Source organism: Gopherus flavomarginatus, chromosome 4, assembly GCF_025201925.1.
Source record: "Gopherus flavomarginatus isolate rGopFla2 chromosome 4, rGopFla2.mat.asm, whole genome shotgun sequence".
NCBI lineage: Eukaryota > Metazoa > Chordata > Testudines > Testudinidae > Gopherus > Gopherus flavomarginatus.
In genome coordinates this window covers 96093831-96119698 of record NC_066620.1, presented here as the reverse complement: position 1 = coordinate 96119698, position 25868 = coordinate 96093831, and the positions used below count along the sequence as shown (strand labels likewise).

The 25868-nt window shown below is 44.7% G+C and overlaps 1 protein-coding gene across 3 annotated transcripts in view; it reads left to right on the top strand.

The window, feature by feature from the left end:
* Positions 1-25868, top strand: part of SYTL3 (synaptotagmin like 3) — a 76989-nt gene that overhangs the window by 31363 nt on the left and 19758 nt on the right. For all 3 annotated transcript variants that reach the window (XM_050949638.1, XM_050949639.1, XM_050949640.1), the window contains 4 exons: positions 16450-16501; positions 18502-18568; positions 19492-19564; positions 22747-22874. In XM_050949638.1, coding sequence (XP_050805595.1) covers positions 16450-16501; positions 18502-18568; positions 19492-19564; positions 22747-22874 — 320 coding nt within the window. The remainder of the gene's footprint in view (positions 1-16449; positions 16502-18501; positions 18569-19491; positions 19565-22746; positions 22875-25868) is intronic.

Here is a 25868-nt window from a genome sequence, read left to right as displayed (position 1 = left end):
TGTGACTGAAATTGTGAGCACCAAATAAGTATGCACCTTAAGGCGAATAAGAAATACAAAGGTCTGAAATAAATATATATGCAGTAGGGTATGTGGACTGCAAGGCAATGTCTTGCAGCCTTTTAAGTTAATGGCAAAGTTCCCATTGCTTTCAGTGGTGCAGGTTCAAAGCCTATAAAGAGGACAGGATGGAATAGGCAATAAAAAGGAGAAATTTACAAACCTACTGTGAGACAGTGTTCAGCATATACTAATCTATGGGAACCTAAACCACAACCCATTTGGAGCCCAATTATGCCATCCCCCTTGTGTAGTGCCCTCCTATGCCACTGGGGACACAAAGTAGCCAACAGCTGTGTGGAGGTGGCAGATCCATCCCCATCCACAGCACTGGCACCCAAAGCAGGTCAGGTGAGTGAGGAACATACTGCATCACCCAAAGGGCTGCTGCAGTGTGCGCTCTATCCCTGCATTCTGGGGAAAGGATTGTGTTTTATGAGTCATAGTCCTTTCTTGAGCTCCCCTGGGAATCGTGTAGCTTCCCACTTCCCCTAACTGAGACCTGTGTTTAAATGACACAACCTGGGCCAAAGTATCCCTGTTTTATGACTTTAGATGTAGAAGGAGAAGCCAGTAGGCACTGGTCCTTAAAATACCACCTCAGGGAGCTCTGTTTATCTGGGAAAACATTAGCAATATAAGAGAAAAAGGATGTTATACATTAAATAAGCAAGCAGTCTTTGAAACAACAGGCATTCACTGAAAGCTGGCATCAAAACAAAGTGAGAAGCTGAGTAATGATACACTTCCTTGCTAAAAATCAGATAACAGCAGTTATTTATAGACTTCACTGAATCCCCTTCTAGATAGAACACACTTCCCAATTTAATAATGTTGGTTGATTCACCTTCTTACGGGCAGTGGAGTTCCAAAGGTTGTCATATGAGCTCATCTCACTCTCTCTTCAGAGGTGGTTGGTGAGTTTAAAGATGTAAATCTAAACAACCTCTCACAAATACAGAAAAGTGATCTTTTGTTATTCTTCTTCGAGTGCTCGTTCATGTCCATTCCAATCAGGTGTGTGTGAGCGCATGTGCATGTTGGCCGGAAGATTTTTCTCCTAGCAGCATCCATCGGGTCAGCTTGGGTGCCCCCTGGTCGTGCCCTCATGGCGCCTAATATATAGCCCTGCCGACCTGCCACCCCTTCAGTTCCTTCTTACCTCCAATGACCGTGGCTGGAACTTCCCTTAGCTCTTGCTCAGCAAGTTCATTCTTTATCTGCTTTTATATAGTTAGTTCATTAGTGTTATTAGAGTTATTAGTGTGTTAGTATAGAGTTTGTTGCCCCCCGTACTCTGCTTCCTGGAGCCGTGGTATGCCGTGGTCCCCCTGTTTCAAAAATTGTGTGGCCCACGCCAAGCACATGCCAAAGAGTGACCCTCACTTGTCGTGTCTATGGTGCCTGGGGGAGACCCATCAGAAAGATGGTTGTAAGATCTGCTGCGAGTTCTGTACGAAAACTCTTAAGGAAAGAGAACAGTGGCTCAAGGTGATCCTCATGGAGGCAGCTGTATGCCCCCACTCAAACCCAGGCTTGGGAGACCCGACCCCTACTGCGTCGTCCTTGACGCAGAGCGCCCCAGTGCCATCGGCGAGCTCGGTACCAAGAAACGGGGCCCATCTGATAGTAGGCACCGTTCCCACTCGCCAGTGCCTCAGAAGAAGAAGAAGCCGGATGACCATTCTCCTCCAGCCAAGTGACAAGACGTGCGACCCTAGGTGGGTCATTCCTCAGGATCCCCTGCAGGAGCCGAGGGATTTCCTGCCCAAGTGTGGCAGTCAAGTCTGGCCCCTCCTCAATCATTGGCACCTACACAGCAGCTGCAGCTCCTGTCGACGCTGGAACCGTACCAGGCTGCTCGGACCTCTTCCATCTCACAGCACCGTTCTCGCCTGCCAGGGAGGAACCCTCAGTGCCAGCGGATCCGCATCCTCTGGTGCATTCGAAGGGGAAGCTGGCTATGATGTCAAGACGATCTCGCTTGCCATGTCCCTTGGCGCCTACCACTTGGACAGAGAGCTCTCAATGTTAAAGACACTGAGGATCAGCTCCTCCATGGTCTTCAGTGTCTGAGACCTCGGAGTCAGAGTCTGCCTCCTGTTGCTCTGGGAGGAGCAGAAGCTGCAGATCGAGGTCCGGTAGAGACAGGAGAGAGCCCCAGGCATGGCCTCTGCAATGGCAGAACCTGCCTCAGTGGCCCTTCTAGACCCCCTGGGCTTTTCACCAGGGCCAGAGAGGAACCCAGGTCCACTGTCTGTGATGTCTTCCATGGCCTCTACCACCTTCGTGCCACTTTCCGCTGCACATCTGCCCTTGGTGCTTACAGTCCTGACGCCTCTGCCTCGGGCTCCGTCATCGACTCTGGCACCGTGCTTGGCTCCGACCTCGCACTGCCCTTCACGGCGTTGACACACCCATCTTCCACGCCTGCACCATTGTCAACATTGACCTTGATGCAGGCACTGGCGGACCCAGTGCCGATGTCGGCACTGGCCCCCTGCTTCCAGTGGCTCCTATGAGCATGCTCATAGACTCATAGACTCATAGACTCTAGGACTGGAAGGGACCTCGAGAGGTCATCGAGTCCAGTCCCCTGCCCTCATGGCAGGACCAAATACTGTCTAGACCATCCCTGATAGACATTTATCTAACCTACTCTTAAATATCTCCAGAGATGGAGATTCCACAACTTCCCTAGGCAATCTATTCCAGTGTTTAACTACCCTGACAGTTAGGAACTTTTTCCTAATGTCCAACCTAAATCTCCCTTGCTGCAGTTTAAGCCCATTGCTTCTTGTTCTATCATTGGAGGCTAAGGTGAACAAGTTTTCTCCCTCCTCCTGATGACACCCTTTTAGATACCTGAAAACTGCTATCATGTCCCCTCTCAGTCTTCTCTTTTCCAAACTAAACAAACCCAATTCCTTCAGCCTTCCTTCATAGGTCATGTTCTCAAGACCTTTAATCATTCTTGTTGCTCTTCTCTGGACCCTCTCCAATTTCTCCACATCTTTCTTGAAATGCGGTGCCCAGAACTGGACACAATACTCCAGTTGGGGCCTAACCAGCGCAGAGTAAAGCGGAAGAATGACTTCTCGTGTCTTGTTTACAACACACCTGTTAATGCATCCCAGAATCACGTTTGCTTTTTTTGCAACAGTATCACACTGTTGACTCATATTAAGCTTGTGGTCCACTATGACCCCTAGATCTCTTTCTGCCATACTCCTTCCTAGACAGTCTCCTCCCATTCTGTATGTGTGAAACTGATTGTTCCTTCCTAAGTGGAGCACTTTGCATTTATCTTTATTGAACTTCATCCTGTTTACCTCAGACCATTTCTCCAACTTGTCCAGATCATTTTGAATTTTGACCCTGTCCTCCAAAGCAGTTGCAATCCCTCCCAGTTTGGTATCATCTGCAAACTTAATAAGCGTACTTTCTATGCCAACATCTAAATCGTTGATGAAGATATTGAACAGAACCGGTCCCAAAACAGAACCCTGCGGAACCCCACTTGTTATACCTTTCCAGCAGGATTGGGAGCCATTAACAACTACTCTCTGAGTACGGTTATCCAGCCAGTTATGCACCCACCTTATAGTAGCCCCATCTAAATTGTACTTTCCTAGCTTATCTATAAGAATATCATGCGAGACTGTATCAAATGCCTTACTGAAGTCTAGATATATCACATCCACTGCTTCTCCCTTATCCACAAGGCTCGTTATCCTATCAAAGAATGTTATCAGATTAGTTTGACATGATTTGTTCTTTACAAATCCATGCTGGCTATTCCCGATCACCTTACCACCTTCCAAGTGTTTGCAGATGATTTCTTTGATTACCTGCTCCATTATCTTCCCTGGCACAGAAGTTAAACTAACTGGTCTGTAGTTTCCTGGGTTGTTTTTATTTCCCTTTTTATAGATGGGCACTATATTTGCCCCCTTCCAGTCTTCTGGAATCTCCCCCGTCTCCCATGATTTCCCAAAGATAATAGCTAGAGGCTCAGATACCTCTTCTATTAACTCCTTCAGTATTCTAGGATGCATTTCATCAGGCCCTGGTGACTTGCAGGCATCTAACTTTTCTAAGTGATTTTTTACTTGCTCTTTGCTTATTTTCTCTTCTAAATCAACCCTCTTCCCGTAAGCATTCACTATACTAGACATTCCTTCAGACTTCTCAGTGAAGACCGAAACAAAGAAGTCATTAAGCATCTCTGCCATTTCCAAGTCTCCCGTTACTGTTACCCCCTCCTCATTGAGCAGTGGGCCTACCCTGTCCTTAGTCTTCCTCTTGCTTCGAATGTATTGATAAAAAGTCTTCTTGTTTCCCTTTATTCCCATAGCTAGTTTGAGTTCATTTTGTGCTTTTGCTTTTCTAATCTTGCCTCTGCATTCCTGTGTTATTTGCCTATATTCATCCTTCGTGATCTGCCCTAGTTTCCATTTTTTATATGATGCCTTTTTATTTTGTAGGTCACGCAAGATCTCAAGGGTAAGCCAAGGTGGTCTTTTGCCACATTTTCTATCTTTCCTAACCATTGGAATAACTTGCTTTTGGGCCCTTAATAGCGTCCCTTTGAAAAACTGCCAACTTTCCTCAGTTGTTTTTCCCCTCAGTCTTAATTCCCATGGGACCTTGCCTATCAGCTCTCTGAGCTTACCAAAATCCGCCTTCCTGAAATCCATTGTCTCTATTCTGCTGTACTCCCTTCTACCCTTACTTAGAATTGCAAATTCTATGATTTCATGATCACTTTCACCCAAGCTTCCTTCTACTTTCAAATTCTCAACAAGTTCCTCCCTATTTGTTAAAATCAAGTCTAGAACAGCTTCCCCCCTAGTAGCTTTTTCAACTTTCTGAAATAAAAAGTTGTCTGCAATGCAGTCCAGGAACTTATTGGATAGTCTGTGCCCCGCGGTGTTATTGTCCCAACATATATCTGGATAGTTGAAGTCCCCCATCACCACCAAATCTTGGGCTTTGGATGATTTTGTTAGTTGTTTGAAAAAAGCCTCATCCACCTCTTCCGCCTGATTAGGTGGCCTGTAGTAGACTCCCAGCACGACATCACCTGTGTTTTTTACCCCTTTTAGCCTAACCCAGAGACTCTCCACCCTTCCGTCTCCTATGTCCATCTCCACCTCAGTCCAAGTGTGTACATTTTTAATATATAAGGCAACACCTCCTCCCTTTTTCCCCTGTCTATCCTTCCTGAGCAAACTATACCCATCCACACCAACATTCCAGTCGTGTGTATTATCCCACCAAGTTTCAGTAATGCCAATTATGTCATAGTTGTATTTGTTTATTAGCACTTCCAGTTCTTCCTGCTTATTACCCATACTTCTTGCATTTGTATAAAGGCATCTAAGATACTTGTTTGATTTTGCCTCCCAGCTTTGCCCTGACCCTCCTTCCTCTCTGCCATTATAGCCCGTGCTCCCTCCTGCTTCCAACCCATCTCCCAGGTCTTGTTCCCCACTTTCCTGTGGGCTTTGCTCACCTGTCCCCGTCGAACCTAGTTTAAAGCCCTCCTTACCAGGTTAGCCAGTCTGTGCGCGAATAAGGCCTTTCCTCTCTTCGAAAGGTGAACGCCATCTGTTCCTAGCAGTCCTTCCTCAAGTAGCATCCCGTGGTCGAGGAAGCCAAAGCCCTCCTGGCGACACCATCTTCGCAGCCAGGCATTCACCTCCACAATGCATCTGTCTCTGCCCGGACCCCTACCTTCAACAGGAAGAATCGAAGAGAATACCACCTGCGCTCCAAACTCCTTAACCCGTACTCCCAGAGCCCTGTAGTCACTCTTGATCTGCTCAGCATCACACCTCGCAGTATCATTTGTGCCCACATGGATGAGTAGCATGGGATAGTAGTCAGAAGGCCGGATAATCCTCGACAAAGCCTCTGTAACGTCTCGGATACGGGCCCCTGGCAGGCAGCATACCTCCCGGGATGAACGGTCAGGGCGACAGATGGGTGTCTCCGTCCCCCTCAGCAGAGAGTCTCCAACCACCACTACCCTACGTTTCTTATCAGTGGTGGCAGCAGACCTCCCAGCCTTAGGGGTACGAGACTTCACCCCCTTAACTGTTGGGGGTGATTTCTTCTCTGCTGTATCTTTTACCACAACAGGAGGGTTCGCAGCAGCGGTGGAGCACTGCCCGCTGCTAGAAGTAACCAGCTGGCCGTGTCCACCCTGAGCCTCCTCCTCCACTGGTGTGTCAGGTACACCCTGAGGCATCTCCTCTTCCACTGCAGTGTCAGTAGTCCCGTCAACTGGGACAGCACCATCAGCTGTCTCCACATGGATACTGTCCAGGAATTGCTCATGGACATAGATGTTCCTCAGCCAGGCCACCTCCTCCTGTAGCTCTCCCACCTGCTGCCTGAGAGATTCCACCAGTAGGCACCTTTCACATTGGATGCCACCCCCAGCCTGGATATCAGTAAGTGGAAATTGCAAATTACAGTCTTTGCAAGCCCACACCAGAATCTGGGTAAAAGCATCCATGCTTTGGTGCTCTGTCTGGCTACAGGCGCAGGTGGAGGAGATGTAGCTCCCTCCAGTTGGGATGATGGCAGCGCTGATGTGTCTTCGACATCCACAACCCCGGCACCGTCGATGGCACCACTACCTCCAATGCTGCCATGAGAGTCACATGACCACTCAAGGGTAGATGGTAGGGAGCTTCCACTCTTGGCACATGCTTCCTCCTCTTCATCACTGGATGAAGCATTGGTGGGGACAGCCATAGCCCCTGCATCAGAGGACAACAGAGTGCTACAGCAGTTGCTGCGTAGGGCCCCCCAAGGTCTGGGCATCAAGGCTGAGGAGGTGGTGGAGGAGGCTGATCCCATGGTGGACGTCCTAGCACCCTCGGGACTGTCACGTATAGCCTTGCCACTTATAAAGACCATTGTGGACACCACTAAGACCCTGTGGCAGATGCCAGCATCCCTGCCTCCTACTGCCAAACGCAACGAGTGGCAGTATTTTGTTCCCTCCAGAGGGTTCGAGCATTGATACTCTCACCCGTCTCCTGACTCCCTGGTGGTTGATGTGGCTAACCAGCATGAGAGACAGGGCTTCCAAGGACCCTCCCCAAAGAACAGGGATGCTAAACACCTAGACCTTGTGGGTAGAAATTTGGAGCTGCAAACCACTCGACAGGTGGTTTGCAGCTCCGTATTGCTAACCAATGGCCATTGTGAGCGGGTACTCGTACAACACCTGTGCAGCAATGACAAAGTTCATGGAACTCATCCCTTCAGATTCACAAGCGGAGTTCACAGCCTTGGTAGAGGAAGGAAAGCTAGTCTCCCAGGCTTCCCTGCAGGCTGTATTAGACGCTGCAGATGCTGCCACAAGAGTGATGGTGACGGAGGTAGCTATGTGGCGCAGTGCTTGGTTCCAACTCTCAGGGTTACCCTACGAGGTCCAGCAAACCATTCAGGATCTCCCATTTGAGGGCGAGACTCTGTTTTCTGAAAAGACAAACAAGTAGCTGCACAGCCTGAAAGACTCCTGAGCCACCCTCAAATCCTTGGGCCTGAACACCCCCGCCATGCAGCAGAGACACTTCTGCCCACAACCTCCTCAAAGGTTCCAGCAGCAGAGCCGACAGGACGGTTCTTGGAGGAAGAACAGGAGTGGCAGGAGGAGGCAACACCCTTCCTCAACTTAGGGCTCTGGCCAGCCCAAACCGGCCTCTGGCCCTAAACCAGCCTTTTGAAGGTGCGGTTGAGGATGGCACACCGATCACAGACTGGATCTAACCCGCTTTACCTTTTCCTCCCGTCTATCTCCTTTCTACTGTGCATGGTCCCATATCCCCTCAGACCACTGGGTGCTTCACTGGGTGGAGAGGGGGTACTCCATCCAATTCTGTGCCCTCCTGCCCTTCCACCCTCCTTCCCTGTCCCTCTTCAGGGACCCTTATTACGAGCAACTTCTCATTCAGGAAGTGCAGTCACTCCTATCACTAGGGGCAGTGGAGGAGGTTCCTCTGGAGCGCAGGGGTGAGGGCTTCTATGCCTGGTATTTCCTAATACCGAAAGTCAAAGGCAGCTTCAGGCCTATCCTGGATCTGCATGAGCTCGACAAGTCTCTCTGGCCTCCATCATCCCTTCACTAGATCCAGCAGACTGGTATGCTGCCCTCGGCTTGAGGGACACATATTTTCACATCGCAGTCGCTCAGAACCACAGGAAGTTCCTCAAGTTTGTGGTCAGTGGTTCCCACTACCAGTTTACTGTCCTCCCATTCGTCCTGTCAGCATCACCTCGAGTATTCACCAAATGCATGGCAGTTGTTGCTGCTTTTCTGCAGAGACATCAGGTACAGGTATTTCTGTACCTCAGTGACTGGCTGATCAAAGCTCGGGCACATGGCAGCTTGTACATATGTGATATGACACGGCAGACTCAGGCTTCGGCCACTACAGATGTGGCTAGCATCTGTCTATCAACCAGCCAAGGACAGCTTGGACAGGATCGTGACCCTGCCTCACCCTTCTTTCCTCCTGAAGGTTGTGTCGCAGTTCCACATCAATCAGGATATTTTCCTTCCAGTTTTCTACCCTAAACCTCATTCTAACAACAGGGAGCAGAGACTCCACACTCTGGATGTCCGCAGAGCTCTCACTTTCTGCATCAAGAGAACGAAGCCATTCAAGAAGTCGGTCCAGCTCTTCGTGGCAGTTGCGGACAGGATGAAAGACCAGGTGGTTTCGCCGCAGCCCATTTCATCATGGATCGTGGCCTGTATCAGCAAGTGCTACAGCCTGGCAGGGGTTCCCATGCCTTCAATCACAGTGCACTGTACCAGGGCACAGATTTCATAGATGGTGTGCCTGGCTCAAGTTCCCGCCCAGGGAATCTGCAGAGCAGCCATACACACAGGGCCAGCCTTAGGATTGATGGTGCCCTAGGCGAGATTATTAAACTGGTGCCCCTGTGCCTGATCTGCTCTTAGCAACACAAACATAAGCTTACAGTATTGGAAAACTTGCCACATTCACGTTATTAAAACCAGTTTAATTTAATTAAGCACACTGTAATGCTGATGGACTAGCACTAAAGAAGCAGCACTATAGAAAAAATTCTGATGACAGAATGATGCAATTTTTTTTTAATTTATCAAAATTTTATTGGAAATTTATATGAAGAGGTATTGAAACAAAGATTTGTTTTTAATTAAAAGCAATCTTTCTGGCTTTTTTGGCTGCAAAATCAGTAATAATGTCATCGTATGACAAAGACAAAGTCGTGTCTTGTTCGATTGCAAGAATAGCAAGACCAGTTAAGCGTTCCTGACTCATTGTAGAGCGGAGATAGTTTTTAATGAGCTTTAGTTTTGAGAAACGCTGTTCTCCTGACGCTACCGTTAAAGGAATTGTCAGTAGAATACGAGTGGCAATGTACACATTAGGATATATGTCAACAAGTTTACGGGTATGAATAAACTGTACAATGTCCATCACCGATTTTGCATGTGGCAACATTGATGACAGTGTACTCAATTCTTCGTACAGTTCAAGTCCATTTAAATCAAAACTATCACTGTGCTTCAGGAGGCTCTCTAGGTTCTTGCACTTTGTCATTAGTTGCTCTTGTTTTCCTATTTCGTTGAATTTAGTTATGTCATACAAAAATTCCAAACTGTTCATGGTGTACTTGCAAGGTATTAATTAAACCTTTCATCAACAGCAGATACTGCTTTATCCATCACAACATTAAAAAATTCAACCTCAAATTTCTTTTCTGGATCGTCTATGGGCATGATCTGCTGTACAGATTCTTCACAAAGAAGAGTCCCTGGCCTTTTTAACTCATATTAACTATGTATTTACTTTATGAAAGTTGGAGAAAACATTGTGAAAACGTAAAACATTGGCTGCCCAACTTCTGTGCTGGCAAAAGTTATACTGACTCACAGGGAAAAAAAAAAAGCAGGAGAATCTTAGTACAACATATGGTCACTCTATACCAGGGATCGGGTCGGCAACCTTTCAGAAGTGGTGTGCCAAGTTCACTGTAATTTAAGGTTTCTCGTGCCAGTAATACATTTTAATGTTTGTAGAAGGTTTGTCTCTATGTCTATATTATATAAATAAACGATTGTTATTATCTGAGGTCTTGGCCACCGGTCCTGCTCAGGCCACTGCCAACTGAGTAAATGAAACCCCAAACCGGCAGCGGGCTGGTGGCTGGAACCCTAGACAAGGATCCCAGGCCCTGTTCAGCCCGCTGCTGGTCTGGTGTTCTGACCACCAACTCCTGCCAGCCAGGATCCCGGCCGCCAATCCCCCCTCAGCCCGCTACCAGCCTGGGATTCTGCTCACTCAGGCTGGCAGGAGGCAGAGTGGGGCTGGCGGCTGAGCTCCTGACTGGTAAGGGGCCGGCAGCCGGAACCCTGGAGTAGCAGTAGGCTGAGTGCTGCTGGCACCCCAGACTGGCAGCAGACTGAGCCACTCAACCCCCCATTGGCCCTGCTCAGCCCGCCACCAGCCCACTCAGCCCGCTGCCAGCTGAGTGAATGGAACCCCAGGCTGACAGCAGGTTGAGTGGTTCAGCTGGCCTGCTCAGCCCACTGCCAGCCTGGGGTTCCTTGGGGGTCCCCAGGCCAGCAGCAGGTGCTAAGTGGGGCCGATGGCTGGTATCCCAGCTGGCAATAGGGCAGCAGCCGGAACCCCAGAGCAGTGATGGGCTGAGCCGCTCAGCCTGCTGCTGCATACCATCAAAAATCAGCTCACCTGCCACCTTTGACAGGTGTGCCGTAGGTTTCCGACCCCTGCTTTATACACTAGTAAGGAGATGAGCATATTACAGTTGTTGGAGGGCTCTTATCAGGAGTAACAGGCTATCGGAAAGTCAGTCAACATTTTTTGTTTCTCTGATGAAAACTGGCCCACTCCCTGCCTCAAACCAAACCTGTCACTAATAATTGTCAACAACTTAATTTTCTGTTTTTGGCTAAGATATTGATTTTTTTTTAAATAATATTGGAATTGGATTCAGGATTGTTAGCAAGAATTTTTGGCAAACAAAGTTGTTAAATGACAATCTAAATGGCAACACAGTACTGCTTTCATGCTTGGCTCACCCCCCAGCCCGCTGGTCCAACAGCTGCAGTAGAGGAGGAGATAGGTGGAAAACTGGAGGACCCCAAAATCCACCTCTCGGGGTGCAGAGTGGCAACAGCAGCAGCAAACTTTCAGGTCCAATCACACGCCAATGGGCACCACCACCAGCCTTATGGACCATGGTGAAGTTAGCACAGCATCTGATCTCAGGGACAGGGCACCCATTGGAGCCACAGCAGCTCATCCTGCCCTGTGCAGCTCCCCCCGGATGAGATGGATCGCTGGCAGCTGCCAGCCCGGGGGAGAGGCGCTCCCCAGCTAGGGTGGCCAGATCCAGATGTCCTGATTATATAGGGCCAGTCCCGATATTTGGGGCTTTGTCTTATATAGGCACCAATTACCCCCACCTAGAGTGACCAGACAGAAAGTGTGTAAAATCAGGACAGGGATGGGGGGGGGGAGTGGGGGGGTAAAAGGAGCCTATATAAGAAAAAGACCCCAAAATTGGGACTGTCCCTATAAAATAGGGATATCTGCTCACCCTACCCCAATCCCGATTTGTCACACATCTGGCTAACCCCATCCAAACCCTGTGTGACATTCCAATCCTGGCTGCCTGCCGAGGAAGTGAGTTACTTTCACTTTCATTCCTCAGCAAGCAGCCAGCCTCCCCTCCCCCCCCACCTACCCCCAGCACCTCACCCAACCCAGCCCTGACGGAGGGGAGGGAGGAGAGAGAAATGGGTGCTCCTGGGGAGGAGGGAGAAAGGAGGGGGTGCTCCGTGGGGCAGGGGGGAGAAGAATGGATGTTATGGGAGACAACAAAGGATACTGGTTCCAGAGCCACAGAGCCTGCCTCACCTGACCTCAGCCGGGGGGAAAGAGTCACACTCACAAGTGAGCTCCTTTCCCAACCCCCACCCCCTCCCCTTCCCAGAGACCCCAGCAGCCAATCCCGTCCCTCAGACTGTGCTGCATTCGGCTCTCTCTAGGACCCAGCAGCCCTGCTTCTACACTGTCTGGGCTGCCTGCAGAGTGGTGCCCCCAGGCAGTGTGAGGCCCTACACCGTTGCCTATTCTGCCTATGCCTAAGGACGGCCCTGCATACACACTTTCGCCGCACACTATGCAGTCACCTGCCAGGTCAGAGACAATACAGCCTTCAGAAGAGCAGTACTCCAATCAGTGGACAGCTCCAATCCCTCCTTCTGAATTTGGCTTGAGAGTCACCTGATTGAAATGGACATGAACAAGCACTTGAAGAAGAAAAAACGGTTACTCACTTCTCGTAACTGTTGTTCTTCGAGATCTGTTGTTCATGTCCATTCCAATAACCAACCTCCTACCCTTCGGTTGGAGTAGCCGGCAAGAAGGAACTGAAGGGGTGGCAGGTTGGCAGGGATATATATTAAGCACCTTGAGGGTGCAACTCCAGGGGGCGCCGAGGCTGACCCGATGGATGCTGCTAGGGGAAAAATCTTCCAGCCAACATGCACGTGCACGCGCACACACCTGATTGGCATGGACATGAACAACACTTCTCAAAGAACAAGTTACGAGAAGTGAGTAATCATTTTTTCTCAGACATTGGGCCTGGTCCTACAGCGTGCTGAGTGCTCTCAATTCCCAATGCAGTAAACCGTGGTTGATGACATTCATCACCCTTCAGGATCAGGTCTCTGTGGATAGATAACTGCAACACTTCGTTGTGCTTAGTTATGCATCCTCCAAGAGTGTAGGAACAGAGCCCTCTTTTGGCTTGATAGCGTAATGCAAGATTAGCTGTTCACTATATAAAGTTAATTTACTAGCATATACTATGACAGAATTCAGAGTAGCAGCCGTGTTAGTCTGTATCCGCAAAAAGAACAGGAGTACTTGTGGCAATTTAGAGACTAACAAATTTATTTTAGCATAAGCTTTCGTGGGCTACAGCTCACTTCTTCGGATGCATAAAATGCAACACACATAGCATATATTATGGCTAACGTTTTTATTCTTTCCGTGTTATAGGCTTTAAAAAAATGAAATGCTATACTGGTATGCCACTTCTCCTGTCAATATTTTAGCAACTTAAACAACTAACCTTCATAAAAACAATTAGCTGCTTTTACTAAATAGTAAATTACAGTAGAACCTCAGAGTTACAAACGCCTCGGGAATGGAGGTTGTTTGTAGCTCTGAAATGTTTGTTATTCTGAACAAAACATTACGGTTGTTCTTTCAAAAGTTTACAACTGAACGTTGACTCAATACAGCTTTGAAACTTTACTATGCAGGACTAAAACATTGCTTTTAACCATCTTAATTTAAATGAAACAAGCACAGAAACAGGTTTCAGAGCTGTAGCCATGTTAGTCTGTATCAGCAAAAAGAACGAGGAGTATTTGTGGCACCTTAGAGACTAACAAATTTATTTGAGCATAAGCTTTCATGAGCTAAAACCCACTTCATCGGATGCATGCAGTGGAATATACAGTAGGAAAATATATATACACAGAGAACATATATATTCCTACTGTATCTTCCACTGCATGCATCCAGTGAAATGGGTTTTAGCCCACAAAAGCTTATGCTCAAATAAATTTGTTAGTCTCTAAGGTGCCACAAGCACAGAAACAGTTTCTTTACTTTGTCAAATCTTTTATTTAAAACTTTCCCTTTATTTTTTTGAGTAGGTTATGTCTAACGCAGTACTGTACTGTATTTGTTTTTTTGTCTCTGTTGCTGCCTGATTGTGTATTTCCGTTCCAAATGAAGTGTGTGGGTGACTGGTCAGGTTGTAACTCCGGTGTTCTTAACTCTGAAGTTCTACTGTAATAGGCTAAAGAGGCATTTAAAGCTGCAATAAACCAAGATACCGGACATTACTCACTGTAAATTGTCTTTACAGTCAACTGAGCATCAAATTCAGGACCCTTGGTAAACTTTATAACATTTAGAAAAAATTATTATTACCACCAAACCCAACTGTTAAAAGGTGTGACCTCCTCTATTGTTATAGTTAATGATGTCTTCTGCAACAGACCACAATACCCACATTGCTCTTAAAGCAATATTACTAGCGGCATGCTGACATTGCTAACAGTGACTTAGCAATGAGCCAGTTACTTGTTATTTTCCATTTATTAAATGAATTTAGTTTACAACTTTTGTCTGTTTGTGATTTTTATTACTCTAATTGTTCATGATTGATAAAGCATGTATGATTGTTGTTCTTAATGCCTTATGATTGGTCATCTAAGTCATGTGGCATTGTTTCTGCTCCCTGATTGGATGACCCAAGCTTTATACACAGTCTCTTTTTTGTTTGTGAGTCATTGGTATATATTCATAATTGTTCAAATGTATTGTGTGAAAAATGAAAAGACCTTTTCAAAATCACATTGAAAGTGCTTTCATGGGTATTACTTTTCTGCATGTTCATTTGCACTACTTTTCACAGTGCTTATGTTTTATAGGTCATATTTACTTCTGTGCATTGGTCAGCACAAGGCCTATGCACTAATCAGGTCCCATTTATGTCCACTTAGCACCCTAGAGAGGAAGGATGGTTTAGTAGTGGTTAGCCTCGGACTTGGAGACTGGTTCAATTCCCTGCTCTGCCACAGACTTCCTGTGTGACCTTTGGCAAGTCACTTAGATCTGTACCTCAGGCAAGTTCTACACTATAGACCTATGTCAATATAACTCCATTGCTTAGAGGTGTGACATAACTAGTGCCTCTCGGAGAGGTGGATTAATTACACTGATGAGAGAGCTCTCTCCCATTGGTGAAGGAGCATCTTCACTTAAGCGCTGATCCTGCATTTTAAGTGTAGACCTGCCCTCAGTTCCCCATCCTTAAAATGGGGATAATAGTACCTCCCTACCATGCAAGAGTGTGAGGATAAATACATTAAAATGTTGTGAAGTACTCAGATACTATGGTGATGGGGACCATATAAGTATCTTAGATAGATAGGCCCAGTATCTGGGAATAAGATAAGATTACTTTTCTGTATTTATGAGCAGTTTTTCTCAGTCAAGCTGGAAATGCATCTCAAGTGGGGTCCTGCAGGGGTCAGTCTGGGGTCTGGTTCAGTTCAATATCTTCATAAATGATTTAGATAATGGGCATAGAGCATACACTTATAAAATTTGCGGATGATATCAAGCTGGGATGGGTTGCAAATGCTTTGCAGGATAGGATGAATATTCAAAATGATCTGGACAAACTGGAGAAATGTCCTGAAGTAAATAGGCTGAAATTTAATAAGGACAAATGTATTTAGGAAGAAACAATCAATTGCACATGTACAAAATGGGAAATAACTGCCTAGGAAGGAGTACCATGGAAAGGGATCTGGGAGTTGTAGTGGATCACAAGCTAAATATGAGTCAACAGTGTCACAGTTGCAAAAAAGCAAACATCATTCTGGGATGTATTAGCAGGAGTGTTGTAAGCAAGGCATGAGAATTAATTATTCCACACTACTTTGTGCTGATAAGGCCTCAATTGGAATATTGTGTCCAGTTCTGGGCCCAACATTTCAGAAAAGATCTAGACAAATTGGAGAAAGTTCAGAGAAGAGCAACAAAAATGATTAAAGGTCTAGAAAACATGACTTGTGAGGGAAGATTGAAAAACTTGGGTTTGGTTAGTCTGGAGAAGAGAAGATTGAGAGAAGACATGATAACAGTTTCCAAGTACATAAAAGGTTGTTACAAGGAGGAAGGAGAAAAATTGTTCTTGTTAACCTCTGAGGATAGAACAAGAAGCCCTGGGCTTAAATTGCACCAAGAGAGGTTTAGGTTTGGCATTAGGAAAAACTTCTTGTCTGGGTAATTAAGCAATGGAACAAATTGCCTACAGAGATTGTGGAATCTACGCCATTGGAGGGTTTAAAGAACAGATTAGACGATCACCTGTCAGGAATGGTCTAGTTATTACACAGTCCTTCCTTGAGTGCAGGAAACTGGACTAGATGACATCTTGAGGCCCCTTACAGTCCTACACTTCTGTGATTAACATCTTTAGTCTTGCCAAACTACCTCTGAAGAGAGGGTGAGGTAAGCTAATAAAACAGTTTTTGGCTTAGGTGGGATTTAAATGGTGCTTAGGGCTTGTGGTGGCCTGTTGCACAGGGTTTAATTTCATCTATAGTGATTTACATCCTCAGGAGCTTTTATATATTTAGTCTATATTTATATTTAGTCTGAAAGCACTTTGATTCTGAAAAGTGTTATCTAAGTGCTAATTATTATTATTGCTACAAAATGACCTTTACATTATTTTCTTGCTTCATAGGTAGACACGAAACAGCTGGCGCAAAGCTCTTGAAATCTTATCAAAAACTGAGGTAAGACTTGTAGAAGGACAAATTGTCCTAGGGCACTGAGACTACAATACAATGAACTTATTTTCTAATACAAAACAGCTTGCTGCTTAAGTTTTCTGATTACCAAGATGGCAAATCTCAAGATTTAAAAAAGTTTGGAATGCAATTAGTAGTACTATAAAAGGATTGCCACTCTTTTTGGCTTTGTGCATTCTATAGAAAGAGGTTGGAGTACAGTAGAAAGAATCCTACTTTTAGTTGAACAGTTTCCTTGCTTTAATTTATTGGAAATTCAGGGAAGCATACGGTATTTTGCTGTGATCTTTTTCTCCAGTGCTTTTCACATTTACAGGCTCTATTTAAATGATCTGGGTTGAAAATCATTGCAGAAAAAATAGTAGTGGTACAAACATGCAGTAAACTGACTGGAGATTTTGCCTATTGTTATTTTTTAAGTAAATGTAAGACAGGAAGGTCCCTGTTTGTCAAGGTGCACCTAAGTGTATGCAGTATATATTCTGTTAAAGGAATCTTGTTCCTTTAAAAATGAGTAAATAAGAATAGATACAAATCATAGGGCAAACTGAGGCTTTCTGGTGGGGCATAGGTGCATCACCAGAGAACCCGTGGAAGGTCAGATACAATGGTGAGGATGACCATATAAGTACCTAGATAGAACAGAGTAGAACAGGGATTGGCAACCTTTCAGAAGTGGTGTGCCAAATTCACTGTAATTTAAGGTTTTCCATACCTTAACATTTGTAGAAGGTCTCTCTCTCTCTCTCTCTCTCTCTCTCTCTCTCTCTCTCTGTCTATATTATATAAATAAACTATTGTTATGTTTAAAGTAAATAAGGTTTTAAAAATATTTAACAAGCTTCATTTAAAATAAAATTAAAATGCAGATCTTATCAATTTATTGTGATCCTTCCCTGGGATCGTTGTCTGGGGTTCCAGCCACCAACCCCGCTCAGCCCGCTGGCTGGTCTGGGGTCCAGCCGCTGGTCCTGCTCAGCCCGCTGCCGGTCTGGGGTTCCATTTACTCAGCCAGCAGCGGGCTGAGTGGGCCGGTGGCAGGCTGCGCAGAGCCAGCGGAGGGCTGAGTGGCTCAGTCTGCTGCCAGTGTGGGGTGCCAATAGCACTCAGCCTGCTGCTGGTCTAGGGTTCCGGCTGCCGGCCCCTTGACAGTTGGGTCCCAGCTGCCAGCCCCGCTCAGTCTCCTGCAGGCCTCGGTGAGCAGAACCCCAGGCCGGTAGCAGGCTGAGGGGGGCCAGCGGCCGGGACCCCGGCTGGCAACAGGGCAGCAGCCGGAACCCCAGAGCAGCACGTGCCATCAAAAATCGGCTTGCGTTCCACCTTTGGCAAATGTGCCATAGGTTGCCGACCCCGGAGTAGAAGCACAAGGGAAGTGCATTGTCTGCATTGGGGGTTTTGATTGTGTTGGGAGTACAGGATCAAGGGGCAGATAATTGCTCCTGGTCTGGCCTCTTTATGCTGCATGAAGGGGCTGGGCTGGAATAAAAGTCCAAAATTCTAAAAGCCCCAATTCCAGCCAGGGGTGGATCTCTCCTGCACAGGAACCATGGAAGATGGCCATAAGGCTGATTTCTTAGGATCCTCTCACAACCTGTGGCATAGATGGCAGGAAGATGCATGCATGATGGAGTCAGCAGGGGTGTGTCTGGGTGGAGGCAGGGATACAGTATGCACTGGTGATCATAGAGCAGCCCAAGGAGGCTACAGTGACTTAAATAGGCCCTCAGGTCTGTCTAAATTATACTGGCTGGAGCAGCTGAGTATCAGGAGGGTGCAAAGCCACTTTAGCCCCCACTCCTGTTGCTGCAAGTTCTTTGCTGAAACTGTAAGAAGCGTAGTACAGACTCACCCAAGATCTTTAGGTTGCAGGAGAGAGGTGGCTCCTTTGAGGAAAGAGGAGAAACGAAGAAAGAGATTGGGAAAGCTGTAAATATTAGAGTCTTGTGAAAAATACGTTAATTGTTTCTTTTCTCCTAACTTCCTAGTAAAATTTCTGTGGTTCCTCCTACTCCCCCTCCTTTCACTGAAACCACCGGGAGAAACACCGCAATGGTAATGTTTATATATGCAGATATCTAAAAGCTCTTTCAGTGGAAACGGCCAGCCACAGAAGTGTAGCACATAGCAACAACTCATAATATTGTTTAGGAGTTTGTTGCAATATAAATTATGCTTTTATTTCCTTTGTCTTGTTCCTTTTTCTGAGGAGTTGGTCTCTTAGGGACATATTAGATTAGTCACCAATTTTTTAGTGCACATTATGTAGCCATTTGTAATGAAAACTTTGCATGTGTTGTTTGTATAAATGAGCAAAGAGCAGAATGATTTTGATGTTTGCAATTTCATCACAGTTTCTAGCAGGTGGTTTATTAGGACCAGATCCAAAATCCATTGAAATCAATTGGAAGACTACCATTGACTTCATAGGGCTCTGGATTGGGTCCTGGTGCCCTAATTCAGCAGCCCTTCCCTGCTCAGGAGAGTACTTAAGCACATGTTTAATTTTATACACATGCTTAAATCCCATTGATTTTGATGAAAAATTCTGACTAGCTCTACTTCCAATCCTTGTGAGGATCCTCTGAATCCGGACTGCCAGAAGCATTACAGCAGCTCTAAGATTAATAAGACTCTTTCTTACCTTAATTTAAATGCAAACAATATTATAAAAAATTAATTAGCTATGTCATTTGTTTAGATTTATGAAAGCAATTTGGAAATTGCCTGCAGAGTTTTCTGCTGGTAGTTGCAAAAGAACTCAGTTGAAAGAGCCACCTCATTCCCCAGCCAAACACTTTGGTGCTAATATTTACATGTAGTGCAAAAATATGTGCTTATAAATGCTACAGAAATGATAGCTCTGTGCAATCTTACACACATGCTGTTTTTGCAATTTCTAAAGGCGTGTGACATGGGAAGCTTTGAAAACACAGTTCTTTGTTTTCTCCCTTAATATTTTTTTCTCTCAATTGCAGGAAATCAGCCAATCTAAAAGCTTTAATAAGTCTGTGGAAAACTTGTTTCTGTCTCTTGCCACACATATGAAAAGTAAGTGTCCTTCAGTGCTTTGCCATTTAAATTTGAGCCACAAGTGGTTACATGTGAAGGGTCTGTTAGTGACTGCTGCTAGGACCAACAAATAGTTACAAGGCATGTCTAATTTTCCATCAGAATTGCCTCTAATTATTTAACAAGCTGAGCACTCTCTTTTCTTGCTAAGTCACAAAAAGACTATATATTAAGGTGTTTTGTTTTTTTTTAAACAACTGTAATAGTTCAGATATGTGCTGATAAAACCTGAAAATACTACAACAAACTCAACTATTGTGGTGTGGAATATGCCAACTTTCTATTGTGGTAATGGCTGTATTATCCATCTTTCCCAAGTGAACTTGTCACAGATTGCCCTTCTTTGATCACTCTCAGAAGGAAGGTTTTAGTATTGTCTTTCTCTTTCCTATCAGTTTTTTTTTAAAAAACCTCTCCCTTCTCTTTCTCCCTCATTCTAACTTCCTGTCAGTGTATGTGTTTTTAAAAGTCATCCTCACCTGTCAGTTCATCTTTAATCCTGATATCCTTTGTCCTCCTCATTTTCCTCTTTCACTTATTGCTATTCTGTTCTTCAGTAACTTTAGAGGGCAAGTTTAGGCTTTGGATACATATATGGAACAACCTGCACCTACTGGAGGGCAGACTTTGGCCCTATGTGCATAACAAAAGGGAGCAGTAGCCAGAAGAGAACAAGCTCTGACCCTTATGAAGACCAGAGACCCCACAATTAGCATATATTTTTACTAATCTGCTGCCTGCTGCAGAGACTGGGGCAGTTGTAAATGTTGTCCCTCATGGCTAGAGTAGTATCCTTATCCCAAGGATTATAAAATGAGACTAGATCTGAGTAACTTGGCACTAGTCTCTTCCCTCCTCTCTGTCGTCTTTCTTCTTAACCACTCCTTTCTAATGAGGAGTCCTCATTGTTTTTGCTGATACAGACTAACAAGGCTACCACTCTGAATCCTTTCTAATGAGACTTCTCCCTCCTCCCTAGCCAGTCCCCTCTGCTTGTTCTCACCAAATGTAATCCAGTTTGCCCATGTGACCCAAGAACACTGAGAAGCATAACAGCCTGTATATATATAGACACTATGATTGTTAGTGTGGATTGAACCTGGAATATACAACAACAAAAGCACAAGCTGCTACAATTTGAACTAGGGCAGGAATCTCTTTAGCTGTAAGAACGTATAGTAGGCTGTTGTTATCTGTGAAGTCAGCTACCAAAGAAAGACATGATCACTCACCTTAAGCCAGCATGTAACCCAAATACTATGTGCGGAAGCTTGACTTTTCCTTGCTGATCAGGGCAGAGCATGGAGGAAGCGAGGCCAGGGAAGAAAGGGGTGTTCCCTAGAAGGAAGGATTGGCTAGCTAGGAGTCACTGTAGCTAAGAGCTGTAACTCACCACTGCCCCCTGTTGGACCAGAAAGCCACCTCTTCTTGACACTGTGCCCCTTAGTAGTTTCCTTCAAGGCCAGTGATAAATATGTGGGCCAAAATTTTGAGTCATGAGTACCTAAAGTTAGCTTCCTACATCCATATTTTGGCATCTAAATAAAAGTAGGCTTGTTTGCAGCAGTACTGAGCATACACAACTCCTGTATTTTGCAAGAAGTAAAAACGAAGAGCCTGGCTGTGCCCTCAGACACTCCCGTTTAAGCCAATGGGACTCGTGTGTGCATATTTGACAGCACATCTGGAGCCAAAGGATTTGAGTGTAGGATACAAAGCCTTAGTTTCCACAGATTGGATGGCTATAAAGCCTTTCCCTTTTAGGGTGCTAGTTTCAGCTGATTCTCTGTGGCAAAGAGAGAAAGTTGTATAACCTTCTAGTTGTTGGATTCCGTATGTGAAATGAGTTGCTGGTCTTGGTCTAGTTCACAGCACAATCCGCAACTGGCGATAATTGGCACCCTTATTGATTGTCTCAGCAGAGATGCCAAAGAAAGAATGGATGTGAAAATTGAACTAATTTGACTTTAGAAATGATCCCTCCAACAATCCCATTGTTAGAGCAGTGTGGGGCAAGCCTGTGCTGGTGCTGAATCTATTATAAACCCATTCAGCCCATTAGGTCTGTCACTCTGGCCCTTTTTATGAGTGCTGAATTCACTATATATTAAAAAAAAAATCCAGTTACATTTACTGTAGGAGATAACTGGACTGAGCCTCTTTATGAATGTGTCACCTGGCATGTTCACTGCGTACACAGCGCTCAATAAATGTAGGAGGATCGATTGCTCTTAAAAGCAAAACCTATGTCACAATGGCTTTAAATGTCAGACACCCCAGAGTCCCATTGTCCTCAAGTATCTTAACAGACTTTGTGAGTTTTCCATTGCAGCAGCCAGTGTTATACACTACAGAAAGATTTATTTCCCCAGTATATATTAAACATGTGATGGCTGTTGATCTTTTTTGCACCACTTGTACTGCAATATTGACTCTTCATCAGGAGCTATGTAAGATAGTGTTTATAACACACACTGTGTCTGTTGCTGGGACTGCCCATCTTTAATCTTAAGAATCATGAATATGTCCTCTCCTTTCTTCCCCTGAAATAAAGAGAAGCCCTCCTGATTGCACCTCAAGGTGAAAGAAGCAAAGAAGTGTTGCACTAAAGCTCTATAAGTGCACTGGCAGGTTTATTTGGCTAATTGTGTACAGCCCATAAGGATTGATGTATTACCATATTTTGTTGCATTACCTATACTGCAATCTGAATTGCTTGGGAAAAGGACCTTTAATACACTGAGGCCCTAATTTAACCAGGAATTTAAGCACATGCATAAGTTTAAGCAAGTGAGCAATCCTATTGAAGTCAGTGGGGGTACTCACACCTTAAAATCATGCGTGTGGCCTGAATATAAAATGTTTCCACTTTCTTCCATATTTTGTATCCATTTTAATTGACTCCCCATTTTCCTAATTTCCACTGTAGCACTCCCATAAATGATCATAATGGTATTGCATTTGTGAATTTAGGTAGGCAGAATGCAGTTACACAAAATGGGACAGGAACTTGCTTTCCCAGCTGTTTCTTTTTCTCAGGAGATCAATAGTAGATCTGTAATCTAAATGATCTGAAAGGCGTAGGATTATCTTCATACATCTCCAGATTTGTTGACAATGTTCATTATAAATTTGACCCTCTCTCCTTGTATTCGTTTTAGAAATCTCAAAGTCCCAGAATGATATGAGAGCTGACAAAAGTCTCCTAACTACAGATTATGGGCAGGACATGGAACGGAGGAAGGAAAGGAGGAGTCAGTCTGACACTGCCATCGATGCTGCAAACAGGGTATGCAATTCATTATACTTAGTCATTAAAATTTTAAGGGCTGTTTTGTGATTGGAATATGATTAGAAGACTGATAATTGTCATGATACAGTACTGACTTTATTAGATCAGTGGAAGCTAGTTAAGGTTACTTTGAGATGGCCACTGGATCTTCTCCTTTTGTAACTCTTTCAGTAATTCTTTTTTGGCTGAACTTCTCCAGCCTTAGTTTCAGCCCAAAGCTAAGGGCTAGTTTGCATGGAGCCACCTTGCTTCAACAGGGAACACCAGGAGTGCACATGGCTCACAAGCTCTCCTGGGGGTGCTTGGTGCACACTCTGTACCAGCCAATAGGCTACTCCTATTGCTCTCTCAGTCCATCTGCTGGCCCTCCTTCAGCCCCTACTGATAAAGAGGGGACTGAGCTATGGCCCTCCCATACTGTTCCTGGGACTTTTGGGGCAATTTGCTGAGGAGAAAAAGTGTTGGCCATTGTGTGAACTGTTTGGGGAAGGTTTCCTGCAGCTCCTCCATTTGCCCCTTCCCATGCACCTCCATAAGGGCCAAATCACTACCCCTCAGTATTTTTGAAATGTTTGAGCAAAATCCATTCTCCTGTTTTGAAGTTGTGAGAGTGTGGAACAATTTAGTTTATTTTCTGTAAAAAGATGTGTAAGGGTTTGTTTTGTACACGTCTAGCTCCCAAATGGCTGAGCTTTATAAGCTGAAACTTTCTAGGTAGCTGGGCCGCACTGAGTTGCCGCAACTATTTGAATAGCTTAGACTTCACATGCTGTCTTGTTATGTGAGGTGTTTACAAAACTGTTCCTGCTTTAGGGCATGTACTTCTCAGAGCAGGAGGCAGAAGGGGACATTTCCCCCCATGTACAATGTTCTACATCGTGGTGGCTTTTCATATTCCACTAAAGCATCGGGAATTGGCAGGTATCAGTCAGAATGCCAGACTTAATGCACCAGTGATCTGACCTGGTGTGTCGTTTAGAAAATGAAACAAATTATCTGTGATGTTTATTTTTATAGGATGCATTGAAATTATATCATATATATTATGGAAAATATAGATAGGTTAATCACTTCAGTGCTTCCTTTTAGTTCTATACTAGTTGTGTGTGATCAACCACATCCCCAGTGTTTCCTTGTCGATCTGGTTTCACTGGAAAATCATTGCTGCATTTCGCTGCATTGGAAAGCAATAAGGAAGGAGTTAGTATACCGACATTCTTTACACACCCTAACCGTGCTTTCATTGCACATTAAACACACATCCTATTGTGTTTTATGGATGAATGAGGTCTCTATAGTTTGAAATCTCCCTGTGATATGATTGCCAAACAGTATATCTGGATTTTATAATTGGCTATAAATGGTAAAGGTTTTAGGGTGCTAAAGTACATCAGCACTTTATATTAAGGATATAGAAAGATAACATTTTTCTTGATTGTGTTGTCAGAGCTCTGCTCCTGGAGATTAGGAATTCCAGTGCCCCTCTAACTGAAAAACCCAAGCCTCTGCTGAAGTTTTGGCTGATTTGGGTGAAGTTTTGGTTGATCTTCTATTTTGGATGTCATCATTGCAATCTAGATTTTCTAATTCTGGTTGAAGTTTTTACTCACACCTTCTTCCTCACCCCTATTGTATGGCTCTTAGCATTCATGCTGTGATCCCTAAATTTACTTTTAATCTCTGTGAGCTGTTGTGCCCCCCTCTTACTTTTTCCTAGCATTATCTCTAGTTCTGATCTTTGTCTTCCTTCTGATAGTGGTAGAGGCAGTGTTCGTCAGTTCTTACACTTCACTGTGTAGCCTGTTTGTTAATCTTTATCAAATGCCTCATCTGTTATTCCCTCTGTGGTTTCCTATTTTCTTTTTATCTTTGTAAACCAGGTTACCACCTTTCTTTTTTTTCCTCCATCACACTGTTTGTGTTCTCTCTGCCAGATCTCTTAAAGTGATCTTAAACCGCAGTTCTACGCTGAAGAGTGACTGTCAAAATGGCAACTTCTTACTCAACAGGTCTGAACCCTATGTATACTCAGACGTGCCTCCTTGCTTTGATGACATAAAGCAGTAAAAAAATTATTTTTAATCTTGTTAGTTTGTTCCAGTATCTTTCCAGGCATCAAAATTAGGCTGACTGATGAAGACTGAAGCAGAATAGGCACTAATACCTCAGCCTTCTTGTTGTCATCTGTTGTTAGCTCTCCTTCCTCACTAAGTAGAGGACCTTCACTGGCCTTCATCTTTCTCTTGCTCATAATCAGTTTAAAGAACTACTTCTTCTTCTTGCCTTTTATATCCCTTGATAGGTGTAACTCACTTTGTGCCTCAGCGTTTCTGATTTTGTCCCTATATATATGTGCTATTCTAACCTTAGCACTGGTATTAACATTGCCCTACTCATCATCTTTATGATAGTTTTGTATTTAGCACGGTAGAGAAGTATAATGGCTTAGATGGTGTTGTGACATTGCAGTCTATATGATTTTATAAAAAATATGCTAATGAGTGAATATAATGTAACTGGAATATGCTTCATGTAAAAGGTCTCTTGTAAGGTATCATTACAAAGCTTATAATCTACTGAGTGTGATCGTCCTATTTGTATAAATGTATCACTCTTGTATCTGAAACTAGAAATATGAAATATAACTCTGAGGGCCTATTGTAATTATGCAAAGTGTGGGCCATTAATGGTGGTTTGGAATCTTGATGACTCCTATTAACCAGGACAATTGACTGCAGATGGCTGTGTTTTATCTGTAAGCCTTCCCGGATACGTGTGTGCTGGCAAGTGGACAATGAAGTCTTGCAGTGACATGTGATCATGTCTCCTGAACTGGAATCCATCTTTAACCTGGTGTCTTTCTATTGAGAAGGAGGTGGTGGGAACCTAGAGAGGAACAAAAGATTCCCGCCTTATGCAAAAGATATATAAAGGGGTAGAATAGAACAAAGGGGAAGAAGCCATCATGAAGAATCGCCTAGCTACCACCTG